The sequence below is a fragment of the Anabrus simplex genome, chromosome 1 (assembly GCF_040414725.1).
Source record: "Anabrus simplex isolate iqAnaSimp1 chromosome 1, ASM4041472v1, whole genome shotgun sequence".
Taxonomy (NCBI): domain Eukaryota; kingdom Metazoa; phylum Arthropoda; class Insecta; order Orthoptera; family Tettigoniidae; genus Anabrus; species Anabrus simplex.
In genome coordinates, this window is record NC_090265.1 from 399,102,013 (window position 1) to 399,122,931 (window position 20,919).

General features: G+C 37.5%; 1 protein-coding gene across 1 annotated transcript in view; it reads left to right on the forward strand.

Annotated features, from left to right (window-relative positions):
- The window catches only part of LOC136856845 (uncharacterized), a 1,106,690-nt gene that overhangs the window by 101,398 nt on the left and 984,373 nt on the right, over positions 1–20,919 (forward strand). Inside the window, exon 2 of the mRNA XM_068227126.1 lies at positions 10,152–10,373. Coding sequence (XP_068083227.1) covers positions 10,152–10,373 — 222 coding nt within the window. The remainder of the gene's footprint in view (positions 1–10,151; positions 10,374–20,919) is intronic.

The window sequence follows — 20,919 nt, forward strand, 5'->3', positions numbered from 1 at the left end:
TGTCATCTGTAAATGGCACTATGGACATGCGCGTTGAGTTCCTTACGGGGCTATCAAACTCAGACGGTAGAGTTCTCGCCTTCTGAGCTCAAGTTGGTGGGTTCGATCCCAATTCAATCCGTTGGTATTAGAAAGATCTCAAGTACGTCAGCCTCGTGTCGGTAGATTTAATGATACGTAAAAAAAACCAAACCAAACCCCATGGCATAACCAAGCGAACGCTGCTCAACCCGAAGGCCTGCACATAACGAGGTGTCGTGTGGTCAGCACGATAAATCCTCTCGGTCGTTATTCTTGGCTTTCTAGACAGGGGCCGCCATCTCACTGTCAGATAGCTCCTCAGTTGTAATCACGCAGGCTGAGTGGACCTCGAACCACCCCAGAAATCCTGGTAAACATCCCTGACCTGGCCGGGAATCGAACCCGGGACTTCCGGGTAAGAGGCAAGCGCGCTACCCCTACACCGCGGGGCCGGTTTAAAAAAACCGTAGGACAAAATTCCGGAACTTCGGCGTCTCCGATTATTATATTAGTTCGTGCTGACATATCGTTCGTTCTACATGTTTAATTTGTTTAAAAAAGTTGAACTGCCCATCAACTGTGAAATATGGACTGCTATTATTTTCTCGAAAACCATGAGCGTGAAGCTTTCTGAAAATATTGCAAGTGACCGTATGCTGCCGCTATACCCATCGAAAAAATATTACGACTGGGAACAAACTGCTCAAAGTTCATAGAGACTATAATTAACGCCACGTGAGCCCCGCGTTTCCTCGAAGCCATGAGAACTCATTGTCACCGTGGGTGTCATCATTCTACAAGGTGGTAATCTTGGTAATAATAATAATAATAATAATAATAATAATAATAATAATAATAATAATAATAATAATAATAATAATAATCTGAAGGAGAAGAAGAATAGAAATTACGTACAAGTGTAGTTAAAATGTACTTTCTTTCAAGTAACCTATGCTGAACCCAATGAGCATCTTTCGGAAATACAGTTTCGTTTTCTTTAATAGCCAATTATCAGATGTGTAGCTGAAAATTCCTATACATCTACGGCATGTATGATTACCCTAACAAACATGAAAAACATGTCATTATTTTTTATAATATATTCATTTTTTTAAATGCTATTTATTCGGGGCGTCGACCTAAGGAGGTATTTTGTCCCTACTTTGCACCATATGTTGTGAACCTGCGTGTGTTTGGAAATGGCGGAAGTGTAAAGTGTTGAATGTGAGGAAAGGAACATTAAGGACGACACAAACACCCAGTCCCCAGGCCAGCGATATTAATCTTTTACAATAAAAAGCCCCTGACCTGGCCGGTAATTGAACCCGGGGCCGCCGTGTGACAGGTGGACGCGTTGCCCCCTATACCGCGGGGCCGGACTATACATTAATTTTACATTGAATGATAAGACCTGTCATACAAGTAATAATAATAATAATAATAATTGTACCGGGCGGTACACCTCCGCGCCGCTAATTCAAACATTGCGCCTGTTGGAACTCCTCTACTGAAGGAAGCCTGAACTTTAACAACCATGTTAATTCTAAAGTTTCTCAGAAGATGTCTCTACTGTAAATTTTGAAGTGTTCTGAACTATGTCAATTTCGATTCGTGTTTGTCTGCCCCATAGCAAGAACTTTGAACATTCTCTAACAGATGTCTGTTAGTGGGACGTAAAACAAATAACATTATTATTATTAACAGATGTCTCTACCAAAACTGATAACGGTCTCTGGTGTAAAGGAATGAACTGTCCGGAAGAAATTTAACATTCATAAGTTTTGTTTTTGCTAAATTTTGTTCTGTGCTTTGAGAGTTGGCAATATAATCCTTTCTTTCCGCCTGTTTTGTATGTAGCCAATCAGGAATTTCTGTAATTAATTTTCCACCAATAAGGTGTTTCTTCTTCGTCTGGTGTATTAGTTTTTGCTGTTATCCAATAAAATTTTCTGGGCGGGTTGTAATCATTCATGAAACGTCTCGAATTTCCCGCGAGGGTATATAAACTGCTGATTTTCTGGTCTCCTCGCCACTTCAGTAACATCTTTCTTTGTGTGATTACGTAGCAGGGGGCGGGAAGCGCCTCTTTCTTCGAGCAGCAGTTCATCCATCAGGTAATGGCCTTTTAATAACTTCTTTGCTTGCTAGCTCAGCAGTTTAACCCTCGGGGCAGGTTCGAAACTTTTATCATGTAACTTTCCTTTAAAATGTAAAAGACACTTGGTATAAAATTCTGTCTCTTTGACTACAAATCGGGATAGAGAGTGCCTACCCTCTCGAGCTCCTTCTCATATTGTTTTTGAGGTGACTACGTTTTCATACCTGTTTTTCTTCGTTTCATAATGTAATTAATTTTCCTATCATGTCACCTCCGTAGTATGGGATTAGCCCTTGTATAAGCGGCCTAAGAGCCAAATAGGTTTTAAAAAGGTGTATTTGGAGTGCTAGTTACGCCTCCACTCAAGTTGGTATTCTGGGGCCATGTAATTGTCCTGTTTCTTTATGGAATAGGCCTCAGTAGGTTGGGTATTTTTACCCCTGTTATTGTGTGCCCGGAAGGCAGCTTGAAAGTCGAGTTTGGTGTGACCTTTGAATTGGCTTGAACTTTGAGAGCGGGTTGCTCTTTCAATTTGGTTTCTGTGTGCCTCGATCAGGCTTTACTGGGTAATTGGGAGCTAGAGCTCCTTGGTATGATTGGGGTTTTCTGCCCCTTTGTTAAACCTTGTGTATAAGTAAAGTTGGGCTCATTGCCCAGGGATTGTGAATCTGGGGCTCGAAGTCCAAAATACATTTATAAACTGTAATTGTTCATTCTTATCTTGTTGCTATATAACTGAGTTCCTGTTGTACTTGTTATTTCTTGATCTCGAAAAGAAAATATAACCTTTGTTAAATTTTAAATTAACTTCAATTTCGTAAGTTGAGACCTGTTCATCCCAGCACCTTCTTTCACCTCTAACTACCACGGATAACTCCGTAACAACAACAACAATAATAATAATAATAATAATAATAATAATAATAATAATAATAATAATAATAATAATAATAATAATAATAATAATAATAATAATAATATCGCCCCACTAACTACTATATACCTTTTGACGGTTATTGAAGACAAAGAGGTGCCAAAATTTTGTCCCGCAGATGTGCCGATAAATCTACCGACACGAGGCTGGTGTATTCGCCTACCTTCAAAAATCGCCGCACTGAATCAGGATCGAATCCACCAATTTGGGCTCAGAAGTTCAGTGCTCTATTGTCTGAGCCACTCAGGCCAGTATACATATTCTAATATAGGCCTAAGAGATTTCTAGCATTTTTGAGAAAACTGAATCTGTTATGTTATCCTTATTATACAGAATATTTACAGACTCAGATATACCTCCAGTATACTAAATTAAATTGTAAGAGATTAAGGAATTTATGTAATACGGGTTCATGCTAGGCTTGACGAAGAAAGACAGGAAGAGAGCAGATTACATCAGGTCAGTCACAAAGGTCAGTGACATTTTAGAAAGGGTATTTACCCTAAAATGGCAGTGGGCAGGCCATGTTGCTCGGAGAACTGATGGTAGGTGGACAAAGCTTGTGCTTGAGTGGTGTCCGAAAGATCATCTCAGACCAAGGGGAAGACCACCGGAGAGATGGGATAAAGACATCCGGAAGATTACTGGGATCAACTGGCAGAACATCGCTCAAGACCGTCCCAGATGGAGAGACCTCATGAAAACCTACCTTGCTTCGGACTTAAAGAGGCCACATCGTAAAAACGATTGAATATGGCTGATAGTGATAGTGATGTAATACGGGTGGTTTTGGACATCATCTCATTATTTGAAAACCACGTAAATGATTTTCTTTCTGATATTTTCTATTTCTTTCTTAATTTGCTTACCCTCCAGGGTTGGCTTTTCCCTCAGACTCAGCGAGGGATCCCACCTCTACCGCCTCAAGGGCAGTGTCCTGGAGCGTGAGACATTGGGTCGTGGGATACAACTGGGGAGGGGGACCAGTACCTCGCCCAGGCGGCCTCACCTGCTATGCTGAACACGGGTCTTGCAGGGGGATGGGATGATTAGAAGGTACCATCCCGGCATTTGCCTGGAGGAGAAGTGGGAAACCACGGAAAACCACTTCGAGGATGGCTGAGGTGGGAATCGAACCCACCACTACTCAGTTGACCTCCCGAGGCTGAGTGGACCCCGTTCCAGGCCTCGTACCACTTTTCAAATTTCGTGGCAGAGCCCGGAATCGAACCCGGGCCTCCAGGGGTGGCAGCTTATCACACTAACCACTTCACCACAGAGGCGGACTTATTTTCTATTTGACAAATGAATATTTGTGTATGATATATCAAATGAAACTCATCATTAATCAATGTTATTTTATTTGTTTCCAGGTATGTATGCTGCGCTGTGCGTGCTCCTTTCTCTGCTTGAACAACACTCGGCGAACATGTAAGCAAACAGGAGATATTCTCCGTTAATTTCATGAACAGTTGGCGTTACTTTATTATATTAGCCCTTCAAAGAAATATTACGCTCATAGTGTGAAGGAGCAAAAGCAAAGTCATCTCCATACAGGCCATGAAGACCCTTGGAGGAGTGGAAGGTAAAGGCTTCCACTATCCGTAACCTCGGCTCTTGGTGGAGTAGAGTGAATTGACTTGGTACTCATTCTTGATGTAGGTGGAGTGAATTTCAGGGCCATGTGCACATGCGGAAGTGGAAATCTCGTTTCTGAAATGCTTCGACTTCATGACGGGGAATCGAACCCTCGTCCTTCAGGGCGAACTGAGCACGTCTTTGCCGCCTCCGCCAGGCAGCCCCTTTAGTATGGAAGAACGGGCCGGAATTTGACAATACATTTCATCACTGGGGTATTTATGTTATTGAAATCAGCGCTCTTGTGCTACTATGGATACAACGAAATTGACACGCAGTCAACCTAAAAGTCTTCAAATAAGAACGAATTATGAATGATTTACAAATGTCATATCCATAAATTATGATTCTAGAAAACGTGAATTTCTCGTCAGAATTGTATATCATTTCATGTCTCCTAGGCTTTAATCACGACAACTGTGATCTCTAGCCACAAAGTTGGTAACATACCACTTCAAAAACATTCCTGGTATGTCAGCTGTGTTTACTGAACTAGCTTAGTCTCGAGAGCATAGTCATAACATTACACTCTACATATGCAGTGCATTCAGTTGGGTTTGAGTTCGATAGTCCCAGCGGCGGGATACAAGTGGTCAAGATTCGTTTGCAGGTTCTGACAGATCATCATAGTTTATTAAATTCTCTCTGAGCATAGGACGTCACAATTATTCACTAATCGTCAGTGTTACATGGCCTGTTGGCGGACGACCACGCCCAAACTGTCAGATAACGCATACATATGGCCAGCATGTCTGATCCTCTGTGCACAGCAATAGAGTAACTAAGTTCTAATTAAGTAATACTAGCTGTAAGCCCATCACCACTGAGCGCTGCGCCGTGTCGAGTAGAGAACTAACTTTTGTTTTCGCACAAAATCATAACCGTGTAAGAATACGTTAAAATAATGGAAATGGAAAAGATTATCGACAAAAATGATGGACAAATAATAGTCAATGTGCAAATTTCTGGTGTTTAACTCACTGGGAAGTTAGTGAAAATCCTCGAACAGACTTGTAGACTTCAAATAGATCATTATAATCTATTCTCGTGATTATCGGTTCATTTGTTCGTGAAATCACTTTAAAAATTAGTATTTAGTAATACTCTACCTGAAATTTTCAGAATTTTTTCATCCTCAGGCGAATACCAAGAAGAAAACAAACGTCTATATCGCAGTCAGCGAGCTCGATTGCTGCAGTCGCTTAAGTGCGGCCAGTATCCAGTATTCGGGAGATAGTAGGTTCGAACCTCACTATCGGCAGCCCTGAATATGGTTTTCCGTGGTTTCCCATTTTCACACCAGGCAAATGCTGGGGCTGTGCCTTAATTAAGGCCACGGACACTTCCTTCCCATTCGTAGCCCTTTCCTGCTCCATCGTCGCCATAAGACCTATCTGTGACGGTGCGACGTAAAGCAGCTACCAAAAATATATATATATGTCGCAGTCATTTTCTTCTCAGTCCTAGCCTCAGTTAATTACAAAGTAGCACAGACACAAAGATCGTTACAATTCACATTCACCGGTCTTACACTGTGATATTTCAAGCCTATTTTTATTAAAAAAAACTAAAAATATGATTAGTTAAATATGAGCAACTATTTTGCCCAGAAAATGAGTCAAATTCCGTAAGAAATAATTAAATCATTCCCCCCTGTGAGATCGGATCTTTATCTTTAAGAGTCTGGTTCACTCTAGTTATTCATTTAGGACGTGTGTCTTGATAACAGGAATTATTAAGGATAAATTTTATAACTTTGTAGCATATTTGACTTTGAACATGTGAAGGAAAACCCTAGTGATAGTTAAGAGATACTAAGAGAAAATAAACAATTCTTTGGCACTTAGTCCTATTCTAGTTAATTCTAGTTTTATGTTAAGAAATTAGTTCGGAAATCATCATCTTCGGATGACCACTTACTTTTCAGTGAAAATTGTCATCTCTCACACAGACATGTGGGCTCAAAGTCTTCTGGTACCAAACTCGTATAACATGTGCTTCACTAAAAATATCCACCTTAAGCTTCTTCCTAACTCTTATGTTTTCACATTCAGCATGTTGTGGGTCATTCAGTTTCGTATTTCTGTCACTTTAAAATACACGACTACACAACTACAAGCCCACGTTTGAAACTTGCTGGTTACTCAAAATCTCCTTCGCCTTGATGATGACTCCACAAAATTCCTTAGAGCACGCAGCTATGAATCGAATTATCTGCTGGACCTCCTATCTGCGATCTAGAACCTCATGTAGACTATCATGATCTGGCTGAATATCATGAATTTGGATATTTTCAGTGCTAATTTATTATCTGTCTCCGTATTTTCAACATTTTAATGAATAGTTTGTGATTTTGTATTTATAGTTTTGATTCTCAGTCATTCCATTCATTCTTCTTCCTTGTCTTTATTTTCTTCAGCATTATTATTATGTATTTATCTTTACTTACATGTATGCATTATAAGTAGGCTACTGTTGTGTTAAGAAGGTACTGTATTGGGCTTACTGCCTGTGTACTTTCAAAAAGACAGTGGCAAATGATTTAATTATTTCTTACGGGATTTGACTCATTTTCTGGGCAAAATAGTTGCTCATATTTAACTAACCATATTTTTAGTTGGTTTTTTTTTTTTCACTTAGTATCTCTTAACTATCACTAGGGTTTTCCTTCACATGTTCAAAGTCAAATATGCTACAAAGTTATAAAATTTATCCTTAATAATTCCTGTTATCAAGACACACGTCCTAAATGAATAACTAGAGGGAACCAGACTCTTAAAGATAAAGATCCGATCTCACAGTGGTAAATGATTTAATTATTTCTTACGGGTTTTTTACTCATTTTCTGGGCAAAATAGTTGCTCATATTTAACTAACCATATTTTTAGTTGTTTTATTTATTTATTTATTTATTTATTTATTTATTTATTTATTTATTTATTTATTTATTTATTTATTTATTTATTTATTTATTTATTTATTTATTTATTTATTTATTTATTTGTCCTTTTGAAAGTACACCGGCAGTAAGCCCAATACAGTACCTTCTTAACACAACAGTAGCCTACTTATAATGCATACATGTAAGTAAAGATAAATACATAATAATAATGCTGAAGAAAATAAAGACAAGGAAGAAGAATGAATGGAAAACACATATACAGAGAAAATGACAATCCAGAGTACAACAATGATTATTTCTACACTATAAAAATACAGGAATTGAAACAAGTATATAATAAAGTAGTAAGTGACTATATTAATAAATAAGTTAAAGAGCACCTATTATATAGAAACACAGGCCTTTAAATGTGAATTAATGACAGTGTGTGATTCTGAAAATAAATCTATCCCTGCAGCAAGTGTGCTGTAAAATCGTAGCATTTTAATAAATGGCGAGTTCAAGTGATGAGTTGTTCTTGATCTTGGAACCTGAAATACTGTGTTCATGCGAGCTCCAGCTCGTGGAACATGAAATGAGATAAAATTGAGCAGTCCTATGGAATTAAATTTATTTCTTACGATTTTGTTTAACGTTTTTAGAGAAATAATATAATATAATATAATATAATATAATATAATATAATATAATATAATATAATATAATATAATATAATATAATATAATATAATATAATATAATATAATATAATATAATATAATATAATATAATATAATATAATATAATATAATATAATATAATATAATATAATATAATATAATATAATATAATATAATATAATATAATATAATATAATATATCAGAGTAACCACATCGTATGCTACTCTTAAACGTTCTCCATCTATTATTAGATTATGGTATGAGTTTGAGTAACTGCTTCTATCACGATCGCCTTGACTTAAACGTTGAAGTATGGGAAGAAGAGAACATATCGTCGTTGCGCCTGAGGAAATCGCTATGTGATAATATTGAGGGAGAAATACTGACCCATAGCACAAATACCATAAGAACGAGAATTCTTTGAAAACGCACAATATTGAACCTTTGATGTAAGAACTTTTCCGGGCAAAGTTCTAAGCTGAACTGCTTCACATAACGGGGTTCGTGGGCGCAACGACGATATTATGTTTAGATTTTCCTGCATCCAGAGTTACAGTAGTTATCGATAATGCAGAACGATATTTCATCAGTGTCAGTGTTCTCAAGTATTTCAAGTAGCCTACTCCCGTGTCTCATTTTGCCGAATGCCTTCTTTTAGTCGATGAAGCAGAGGCAACGGTCTTTTTTGACGTCGGTGGCACGGGGAGATTCATATAGATCAGAGATATCTCCTGCTCCAGGTTCATTTCTGAAACCGAACTGTGTTTCTGAATATTATGAGTTTGGATATTTCCAGGGCTAATTTATTATCTGTTTCCGCTTTCTCAACATTTTAATGAATAATTTGTTATTAAATATCACACTGGCGGTAGGTTTCAAAATATAGCCCAAGTGATGAAAATACCGATTTTCTTAAAGCGGCTAAATTACGATGTAAATTAATACTTTGTTAATAATATTACTCAAAATGTAATGTCATATTGGACGGTTGTTTGAAAAAAGTCGCTTACGTCTAAGATATCCAAGATATTTTTTTTGCTAGGGGCTTTACGTCGGCCAAGATAATTTCTCTAAAGATGGTTGATATATGATTTATTTTGAAAACTCGCCATATTAATACCAGCTCTTTACAGTTACGAATAACTTAAATATCATTCATGATATCTCTTTGATCACATTACCAGGATAGAGGCCTCTGACTTCATACCCTTTCATATTCCTTATTTAACATTATTTCAATTATTTTTGATATATGTGATAAAATGTTCAATATTCCAAGCTTTAACTGCGTATGTTCACTTTTCAGGGACCGTTATGGTATTTGTCGATGTAATATGTATAGAGATTTCTCTTGCTATTTGCATCATATTTATCAGCTCGTATTTTCTCCAAGTATCTGTTAAGATTTCTTCATCAACTATGTTTAGTAAATATATCATCCAATTTCTTGTTCCCTTTCTCTGCCGTATTGATTTTCAGTTGGCCATTGTAAGTTTTCCATGAAATATTTATTTATTTAAATCATTTGTCACGACTAGGGACAGGCACAATATGAAACATATTCTAAACCATGGCTGCTAGCGCTCTGGAAAGTAGGTTATTTACGAATGGCGACGTTTAGATGGCAATGCACACCAAGAACCGGTTCATATTTCAAAATATTTTACAATTTTGTTTCATATTCCGCAAAAATCGCCATATTTCTTCATATTTTGTGAGGTTTACAAATTTTCCCACCATTAATATTTTCATCAACAATTAACATTGTCTTTATTGGCACTTTTTGTACATTGATAGAGAACTAAACGATGGAAACTTCGAACATTTTTAATTTATACTTGTTGTGATTTTATTTATAGTTTTAATATTCAGTCAAGTAACTGTGTGCATCTTTCACAGGAGGAATTTCGCAGTAAAAAGGTGAAAGGAGATCTAGCATACATACAAGCACATTTTGTCAGAGTATCTACTATAAATGAAGACGTTGGAAACAAAGAAGTTTCCACTGCTGACATCAGTCAAGTACGTAGAAAGCCTGAGAGAAGATTTGGCTCAAGTTTCAGGGGACCTAGAAAAGCAGTTTCTACAAAATTATTCTTCAAATTATTAAGGTTCCTGAAGGTAAGAGCAGTAATATACCAGCAGATATTAAGCTATCGAATATAGCGCGATACATTTCATCATGTTCTGTGGAGCGATCTCTTTTACTGTACAAAAATATATTCACCAAAGAAAATGCAATCTTTTGCCAGAAAATATTGAAAAGCTGCTTGTATCATCCTGCAATTCTCATTAAAGATCTAATAGCTGAATACACCAGGAAAATAGGTTAGAATATTGTAATTATTAACACTAATAACTAGTGTTTTATTTTGTTCTTCCACTGAATATAGAATTACTATCCCTTTACGTGTTGATTTAAATCCAATAAAAATTATTGTAATTTATTCTATTTCATAATATTATTAAATCTATTTTCATGGTTTCATATATATTGTAAATAAATGCCATGTTTTTGCACAATGTTCTTCATATTGTGCCTGTCTTTAGTAGGTAAGGGTTATTCTGCCCGAAGGAAGGTCCGAACCTCCGCAGAGGTGTTCCTGAGCCAGAGTTTACGTGCGGTAGGGTTACCAGTTCCTTTCCGATCCTTCATTCCCGTACCCCCCACCAGCAGCGCGTGGCAACCCGTCCAACTCCTGACCACGCCCAATGTTGCTTAACTTCGGAGATCTCACGGGATCCGGTGTTTCAACACGGCTACGGCCGTTGGCCTGTCTTTAGTCGTGACATTAAATATTGTTATAATACTGAAATAATGATAATAACAATAACAGCAATAGCAATTCTTAGAAAAATAGATATATAACCAGCTATATCAATATAATCGTTATTCCTGAAACCGTAAATGAACAACACTACTGTTATAAACGACTCACAGAGATCTCGGAGCTCTTGGGCTCAAATTACAATGAGCAGTGAGAAAATCGAATAAAAAATAATTGCTGAGGCGGAAAGAACAAGATAAAAAAACGGAAGGCATTCGAGTTATTATGAATGCAGCTTCTTTATGCTTGTCTCCAAGTTTCTGAGCTCACAAACTATTCGGATGACAAAGCAGATAGAGTTTGCTGTGTACTGGAAAGTGTACAATAACTTCAGGTGCCTGAACGATTTTCATCACCACTGTCACCCTCAACCCAAAAGTAATATGTGTTGCTGGAAAACAAGCAATTGAATATTCAAAACGGCAAGTATGCCTAGCTTGGCGGTTTCGAGCACGGCGAGATGTAGACATTCTGTACTGGAAATTATAAGTTGGTGCTGACCTGTATTTACTGTATGTGAGCTGAGGTGCGGTACCGTGAGACCTTGCAATGCAATGAATGAGGAGAGAATGCAAGGCCACCAAACCTCCGACTGGTGATTCACCAAGGCCGTCTGTCTTTCGGTCTGTCTGAGTCCAATTCCAGACGAGGTCTTCCCCATCCACTTCCAATGTCTGGCCATGACTGAGACTCTCTCTACCAAAGCCCATTTCATAGTCAGTGTAGGCGAAATACTGTGCCTCAGCTAGTAGCGTGCTACATACCAGATTCATCAAAAGTTTCACTAGATCCAATAGATGGCTGCTTGGGTAAACATCGTTCACAAGTCAATTAAACACTAAATGTGGTCTACAGGGTACCGGAAAATTTTGCTATTTGCTTTACGTCGTACCGACACAGATAGGTCATACGGCGACGATGGTATAGGAAAGACCTAGGAGTGGGAAGGAAGCGGCCGTGGCCTTAATTAAGGTACAGCCCCAGCTGAAAATGGGAAACCACGCAAAACCATCTTCAGGGCTGCCGACAGTGGGGTTCTAACCCACTATCTCCCTGATGCAAGATAACAGCTGCGCGACCCTAACCGCACGGCCAACTCGCCCGGTGGTATCGGAAAATGTATTTCAACAAATTATCGTGTAGGTCTAGATAAAAACAAGCAAAGATATGTTCATGCTAATTAGGAATGTAAAGTCTTCCAGTACCGGCACTAATTTTGATGTAACTTCTAGGATTCCAGTAAGATGAAGCTGATATCTTAGAGTCAGGAGGTCAAATGGACCGTCTTGCGCTTGATTTATCTAAGGGATTTGATAGGGTGGGTCATGGGAAGCTAATGACAAAAATGAGTGCAATTGGACTACACAAAAGAGTGACTGAATGGATGGCTATATTTATAGGAAGTACAACTCATAGAATTAGAGAAGGCGAGCTTTATCTGACCCTGTAATAATTAAGAGGGGAATTCCTCACGGCAGTATTATTGGACCTTTATTTTTTCTTATATATATAAATTATATGAGTAAAGAAGTGGAATAAAAGATAAGGCTTTTTGCGGATGATGTTATCCTGTATAGAGTAATAATTTTATAAGATCGTGAGAAAGATCGTCAGTGGAGAGACGGCGTGGAATGACATTAGTAGCCGAATAAGTCTGAGTGGTGTTTTTAAAAGTAGGAAAGATCACAATAAAGTTGGTATTCAAGAGGACAAATTGGGGCAATTATTCGCTTATAGGAAGAGGAGTTAGGGACTGGAATAATTTACCAAAGGTGATGTTCAATAAATTTTCAAATGTTTGCAGTTTAAAAAAAAAACCGCTATGTAAACAACAGATAGGGAATCTGCCACTTGGGTGACTGTCCTAAATGCATATTAGTGGTGATTGATTGACTGATTGATTGATTGATTGATTGATTGATTGATTGATTGATTGATTGATTGATTGATTGATTGATTGATTGATTGATTGATTGATTGATTGATTGATTGATTGATTGATTGATTGATTGATTGATTGATTGATTGATTGATTGATTGATTCTTACGAATTTCTTTCAGTATTTCTTCACTTATGGTCTGGTCTCGCCATTTGCCCTTGAACATCCTTCTATAACATCACATTTCGAAATCTTTTCTTTAATTCTATGCCATGTACTGCCTTTAGGATTCAATAATTAAAGTTACCGCAGACCCATGAGTGACACAAGGTATCAGACAGACTACCAACGACGTCACAAGGCCCCCAGCACTCTCTTGTCCTTGGCCAAAATCGAACTTGATTCAGAGAAAATGACTAAATTCGCTATCTTTTGTGTTAGCCCTGAGTTACTCATGCTGGCGATGATGGCTTCTGGAATTCAACACATCTTGCAAAAGCCTTTTGTAGACGATTTTTGAATTAGTTTCCTAAAGGCATACTCACGCATTTACGGTCTCGGCACAATTTGATATTACTTTCGTTTTATTTAAAACAGCAATAAATGAAGGCATTTGAAGTACAGTACATTGAATATATATTTAGAATATTTAGAATAAGTTATTTAACAGTAGCTTAACAGCTCAGTAATTTGTAAATGCGCATTTTGTTTATCAGATACCTTATTTAAGAACGATTATATTATTTGAATTAATCTCTAGCTTTCAGGAAATGCAAAATAGGAAAAATTACTGCATGTTAGTTACCAATAGCTGCCAATCTTCTGTGAAGAGATGGCACTAGAAGAAGACGACTTGACAGTGTTTTAACATACATTTCGTACTTCCCGCCAACGGCCGTAGCCGTGTTGAAACACCGGATCCCGTGAGATCTCCGAAGTTAAGCAACATTGGGCGTGGTCAGTAGTTGGATGGGTTGCCACGCGCTGTTGGTGGGGGTAAGGGAATGGAGGAGCGAAAAGGAACTGGCCACCCTACCGCACGTAAACTCCGGCTCAGGAACACCTCTGCGGAGGTTCGGACCTGCCTTCAGACAGTATAACCCTTACCTTACCTCGTACTTCCCAGTTGAAGGACTTTGGCTTCCTTAATACTGATGTGTGATCAGCTGGCAGTCCAACGATTGAAATGGTCGAGTTTTTGCGTTCTTCGCGCGATTTGTCTTTGACGGAATTCATCATGAATAGTGGTATACATTCTATCGAAAGTGAAATATATTGCGTTTTGTTAACACGCGTGGTGAGGATGACGCGTATTCTTTCGAATTTGCTTTCTGAAAGTCTCGTACACGAGGAAAGAAACTGGAGGTGCTTGTATGCAGAGAGTGAGTCAATAGCAATCCATGTCCTTACCTGGTACTCATATCTATTTGATCAGCAACACTTCTGTATACTTGCTTTCAAAACTAATATTTTACGAATTTTATGCTAAAGTGTTGGAATTTGTGACGTTATAATTCGGGAACAATAATTAATATAGGATGGTAAAGTATTACCAGAGAAGCCAGTTCGAGTATACATAAAAGGCTGTCTTTCATAATGATTAATTCATTGTGGCTATTTTCCGGATAGTATTGGTTGAAATAACATCAAAAAATGGATCTTATCTAACTTTGCTAATGAGAGAATCATTCCTAGAGAACAAGGACCGAAGGTACTTTATTATTCATGGATCTTCTTTTTCAGTATGATAAAAGTAGTTAAACAATATAATAAAATATCCCTAACCCTTATATGCAGCCGAAGAAATTATTGAATATTATTCGCTAAAGATTAAATTACGCCAATGAAAAAGTAAATGTTAAGTTTATATTAAATTATTTCCTGTTACGAACATAATTGGCATCTACGAAAATATACTTTGCTGAAATACATCGTATTCGATTAAAGTAAAATGTTTGTGAAAAATGTTATTTCGTAAATTTAGAATGACTGAATCTGCTCTTCAGTGATACCCTCAAGAACACTTCAACTCATACTTTATCTCTAAATGTAATAAATAAACCGTAAATGTCTTCAAATAAAGTATTTCTTCGTTTTTATTTTATCTCTAGTACTTGTTTCTACTTTAACTTAGTTGCCTTTCTCTTTATTTATTTTTCCCGGACTAATCATCATTATCACTGATTTTAAACTTACATCCACTATTCACATCTCACCAAAACTCATCACTAACCTTCCTCGGTGTCTTTATCAAGCTTACTTTCAGAAAAAAAACTCTGAATATCTATCTCAGATATTCTTCTCTTAGATTGTGCGTTCAGTTTCTCCAGAGGTAATTCACCTAAAATTTAACATTAATTAGTCTCTAGCATTAGATATTTTCAGGCCGAAGTAAACGCAATATACCACTTCCATGACAGATCGAACGTGGAATCAAGGAGGAATAATACATAGTATACTGAAGTCGAACACAGTGGCACAGGGGACTAGATATCTTATATGCCCTCAGATCTTCGAACATTTCTTGTGACACCTACATGGAATGCTGTATAACCACATCGGTATAACAATTACTCCAAAAGAGAGCATTCACAAGAAAGTATGGTCACCATAGCTAAGTGTAGTGTATGATTTTTGAAGAAGCATAACACTCCACTCTGTGGTAATATTAATTACCCACCTTGTCTTAATACGGCCAGCTCCAATTATAGCATCCACAAGCACTATAAACGACGTTTAGATGTTCTAATTAATCAAATGTATAGACGGCCAGCCAACAAACCAGCCAGCCCTGTGGGATATTAATCACTTATCTATCCCACGTCTTGGCGTGACCTCGGTTCGAATCCTGTCTAGACATGTGTCGTGTTGTTCTCATCGTGACATTGAAGCCATTCTCCGGCACAGAGGCCCCTCTCACTTGCCGGTTTGACGTAATGAAAATTTCAACTACATGATAAAATTCTGCACGAATTTTCTGGTGGTAAGAACTTCAACTTTGTGTTCAGTAATTGTACTTGCGTGTATCAAAAATAATACTAGAACTGGTATGTATGAAATAATTATTATAGTGTAATGTTCTCGGTTGTAGGCTATCGTTGTTTCCGAGGTCACTGATTTCAGATTGCAGTTTATTGAGTTTCTCTCTGGGGTTTACGGCCAGTTGTTCATTCTAGTACCACAAGAAAATTCCTTCGCTACAGACAAATTGGCCTAAAATCTGAACATTCGACTGGAAATTTAGTAGCTAAAAATTAAGATATCAATCTACCCAATTACAAATATACTTATGAATAACAATTTTGTAACCTGACATTGTAAAATGTGTTTTTTCCGTGCAAAAATGATCTTGTAATCTAACTTATTACAGGTCTTTTAGAACATGTCTAACTTAAAAAATCAAATTTCTGGTTCAGTCCCTGTGTAGGAGCCGATTCTTGAATTCGTGAACTGAAAACGGTGTTATATGCCTTCGGAATATTATGAAGTTAACGTGTTACATCAATTTTGGTACATATTTTACTCCTGATATCTTGAAATGTGTAACACTGTGCTAATGCATTCGTCCATGCTACTTAGGAAATAGTAGAGATCAGGGGATAGATGTGTTTAGTCAAGAGAATGTCATAGCATTTTTTTAAATGATTATTTTCAGCGTCATTCGCGTGCCACTACAGCTTACAATATCCACGCATTTATGATTATGAACCTGTAGAACTCTAAACGTTGGAATACTAAGTCTCAAGAAAAATGTTAAAAATCAATGGTCCAGAATTTAGTGTTAGCATGCTATATAAATGATTTTTAGCTGTGAGTAGTACCTCAGGCGGTAGAGAACGGGCTTTCTGAGCGCAAGTTGTTGGGATCGATCCTGTCTCACTCCGGTGGTATTTGAAGATGTTTACATACACAAGTTTTGTGATGGTAGATTTACAGAAACATAAAATTTTCACATTTTCAGCACCTCGGTGTCTCCAACAATCTTGAAAACTACTTAGTGGAACAAAAACCAATAGCATTATTAATACTACACTGTAATTAGCCGAAAATATTAAAAATATAGCGGAATGATAGGTCCTACTAATCCTAGTCTATACTAATATTATAAAGAGGAAAAATTTGTTTGTTTGTAACGAATAGGCTCAAAAACTACTGAAACGATTTTAAAAATTACTTCACCTATAGAAAGCTACATTGGCAGTGAGTAACATGGGCTGTATTTTATTTTCAAAACAATTTGAGGTGGGGGGCGCGGGGGGGGGAGATATAAAAATAATAGGCTAATATCGGCAAAATATCGAATTTGTCGTATAAGGACGAGACAAAGATCAATTTAATCCTCTTGACGCAAAGAACAAAACTCGGTATGCCCTACGGGACCGAAAACCATGTTTCAAGGCCCTAAAACCAACCGTTACGGAGATATTGGCACCACACTACCCCTGCTCTAGGAATCGGATAAAGTAATGAACTGCCGTAACCATGGCAACGTCAGATCCAGGATTCTAGAGCAGCGAAATTATCTACAATAAATCACAAAAACCTAACATGTTATAGACATAAAAATTGATGTTTGGAATCCCCTTTAAAAATAAAAGAACACACAAATTCGTTTTCAGAAAAACCACTTAAGGTGGAGGGGGGGGGGTGAAAAGAAGTGAGGAAGGAGTTGAATTATTTATATGAGGATACATATATCACTAAAAATAAAGATGTTACAGACTTTAAAATTGGTACTTGGAATCTCCTTTAAAAATATCCACGTAAAGGGGTGAAAAGAATAAAAAAGCAGGTGAATTTTTAAAATGAGGATCCTCTTCTCTATCGCTTTACCCATCGCCTGTGGGGTTGCGGGTGCGAAATGTGTCCCACATATGGATTTGACCCTGTTTTACGGCTGGATGCCATTCCTCACGGCAACCGTATGTGTAGGGATGTAATCTACAGTATACTTTTATAATAATATTATAAAGAGGAAAAATTTGTATATTTGTTTCTAACGGATAGACTCAAAAACTACTGAAGCGATTTTAAAAATGACTTCACCTTCAGAAAGCTACACTGCCAGTGAGTAACATTTATTTATTTTCGAAACAATTCGATTGGGGGGGGGCGGGCGACGGGGGATATATAAAAGTATTAAAATAATAGGCTAATATAGGCGAAATCGAATTTGTCGTACAAGGACGAGACAAAGCTCATTTTAAGCACCTTGACGCAAAGAACAAAACTCGGTAAACCCTTCGGGACCGAAAACCATGTTTTAAGGCCCTAAAACGAACCGCTTTTGAGATATTGGAACCACACTACCCCTGCTCTAGGATCGGAAAAAAAGAAACGAACGGCCGTAACCATGGCAACGTCAGCTCCAGGATTCTACAGCAGCTAGATTATACATGTACGTTTGGGCATAGCTGCCAAACAAAATTGATACACATACGACTTACTATCTGGAAAAAAATAAACTGTTGTGTAAGACACTCATAGCACTCCTTTGGGCGGGAATGGAAAGGGGGTGAAGTATAAAAATAATAGCTCCGGAGATCTCCGTAATACAGCGACCAGCGGTTGCCGACGGGCCTCCGTTTTTAAGTAGTGCCTTAGGTTTTAGCATTCTGCGGAGTCTTATCTATAGTTTAAACTATTTTCTACCATATAATGGAGTAGTAGGATCATTGATGTAATTAGTGCCGATATTTTGGTCCACTTTTACGATCATTGTAATCATGAAAACAACCTATATACTGTACACAATTGTCAAGATAAAAGTTTCTCAACATTTATATTCAGATTCATGAATGATGTGCGGCATTAGTGACAAGCCCTGAGATTTATAATTCTCAATAATTATAGCAGTTTCTTTTATGCATCGCGTATTTCCTTGGTCATTTGTAATAGTTACGAAATGTCAGATCAAACAAATACATTCAATAATATTCATATTTGTGGTACTATGTAGCGGAAGTATACTTACACTAAACCTGCAGTTTTGTGAAGGGAGCAGGTATATCTAGGTGGGAATGAAGGAAAAGAAAAACATGGTAGTAAAAGATCTTAGAGGTCGACGATAATTAGGAAGTAATATTTAGAGGCCCCCATGAAGAAAAGAAAAAGGAGATACACTATAATTCCAAACATGACAAATAATTTCTACGTACTTAAGTAAATACACCAGTGATATAAATGCCTAATGAAGTCAGTCACACCGATATTAGGAGTAACTAAAGCCAGTTTCTGATAACCCGTACGAAGAACGGGTACTTCTACTAGTAAAAATAATATTTACGCTTGATGTCTAGAAAAAAATATCGTTAATTTATTTTTCAAAAGTGAAAATTCTCATCGTCCTAGTGTAGAATTCTGAAACATTGGAAACACACAAGTTGTAACAAATTTCTGCAACCTACTGTGCCCTTCTTATTTTTCTTCTTCTACCCCTTGTTCTTCAATCAATCAATCAATCAATCAATCAATCAATCAATCAATCATCAATCAATCAATCAATCAATCAATCAATCAATCAATACTGATCTGCATTTAGGGCAGTCGCCCAGGTGGCAGATTCACTATCTGCTGTTTTCCTAGCTTTTTGTTGAATTATTTTTAAAAAATTGGAAATTTATTGAACATATCCCTTGGTAAGTAATTCCAGTCCCTAATCCCCTTTCTAAAAACGAATATTTGCCCCAATTTGTCGTCTTCAATTCCAACTTTATCTTCATATTGTGACCTATCCTACCATTAACGACACCACTCAAACGTATTCGTCTATCAATGTCATTCCACGCCATCTCTCCACTGACTGCTCGGAACATACCTCTTAGTCGAGCAGCTCGCCCCCTTTCTCCCAAGTCTTCCCAGCCCAAACTTCGCAACATTTTTGTAACGCTACTCTTTTGTCGTAAATCACCGAGAACAAATCGAGCTGCATTTCTTTTGATTTTTTCCAGTTCTTGAATCAAGTAATCCTGGTAAAGGTCCCATACACTGGAACCATACTCTATTTGGGATCATACCAGAGACATGTATGCCCTCTCCTTTAAATCCATACTAAAACCCCTAAACACACTCATAACCCTGTGCAGAGATCTGTACCCTTTGTTTACAATCCCATTTATGTGATTACCGCAATGAAGTCTTTTCTTATAATAACACCTAGGTACTTACAGTGATCCCCATAAGGAACTTTCACCCCATCAACGCAGTAATTAAACAGAGAGGACTTTTCCTATTTGCGAAACTCACAACCTGACTTTTAACCCCGTTTATCACCATACCTTTGGCTGCTATCCGTCTCCCAAAGTTATCGAGGTCATTTTGCATTTGCTCACAATCTTGTAACTTATTCATTACACTATACAGAATAACATCATACGCAAAAAGCCTTACCTCTGATTCCACTTCTTTACTCATATCATACCGGGCCGATGACCTTTGATGTTAGGCCCCTTTAAACAAAAAGCATCATCATCATCATCATCATCATACTCATTGATATATATCCAATAAATCTGCCTTAAGTAATTCTCCTCTTAATTATTACAGGGTCAGATAAAGCTTCGCCTACTCTAATTCTCTCAGTTCTACTTCCTAGAAATATAGCCACCCATTCAGTCACTCTCTTGTGTAGTCCAATTACACTCATTTTTGTCATTAGCTTCCCACGATCCACCCTATCAAATTCCTTAGATAAGTCAATCGCGATACGGTCCATTTGACCTCCTGAATCCAAGATATCTGCTATATCTTTCTGGAATGCTAGAAGTTGAACTTCAATGGAATAACCTTTCCCAAACCCGAACTGCCCTCTATCGAACCAGTTATTAATTTCACAAACATGTCTAATATAATCAGAAAGAATGCTTTCCCAAAGCTTACATGCAATGCATGTCAAATTGACTGACCTGTACAGTAATTTTCAGCTTTATGTCTATCACCCTTTCTTTGTACACAGGGGCT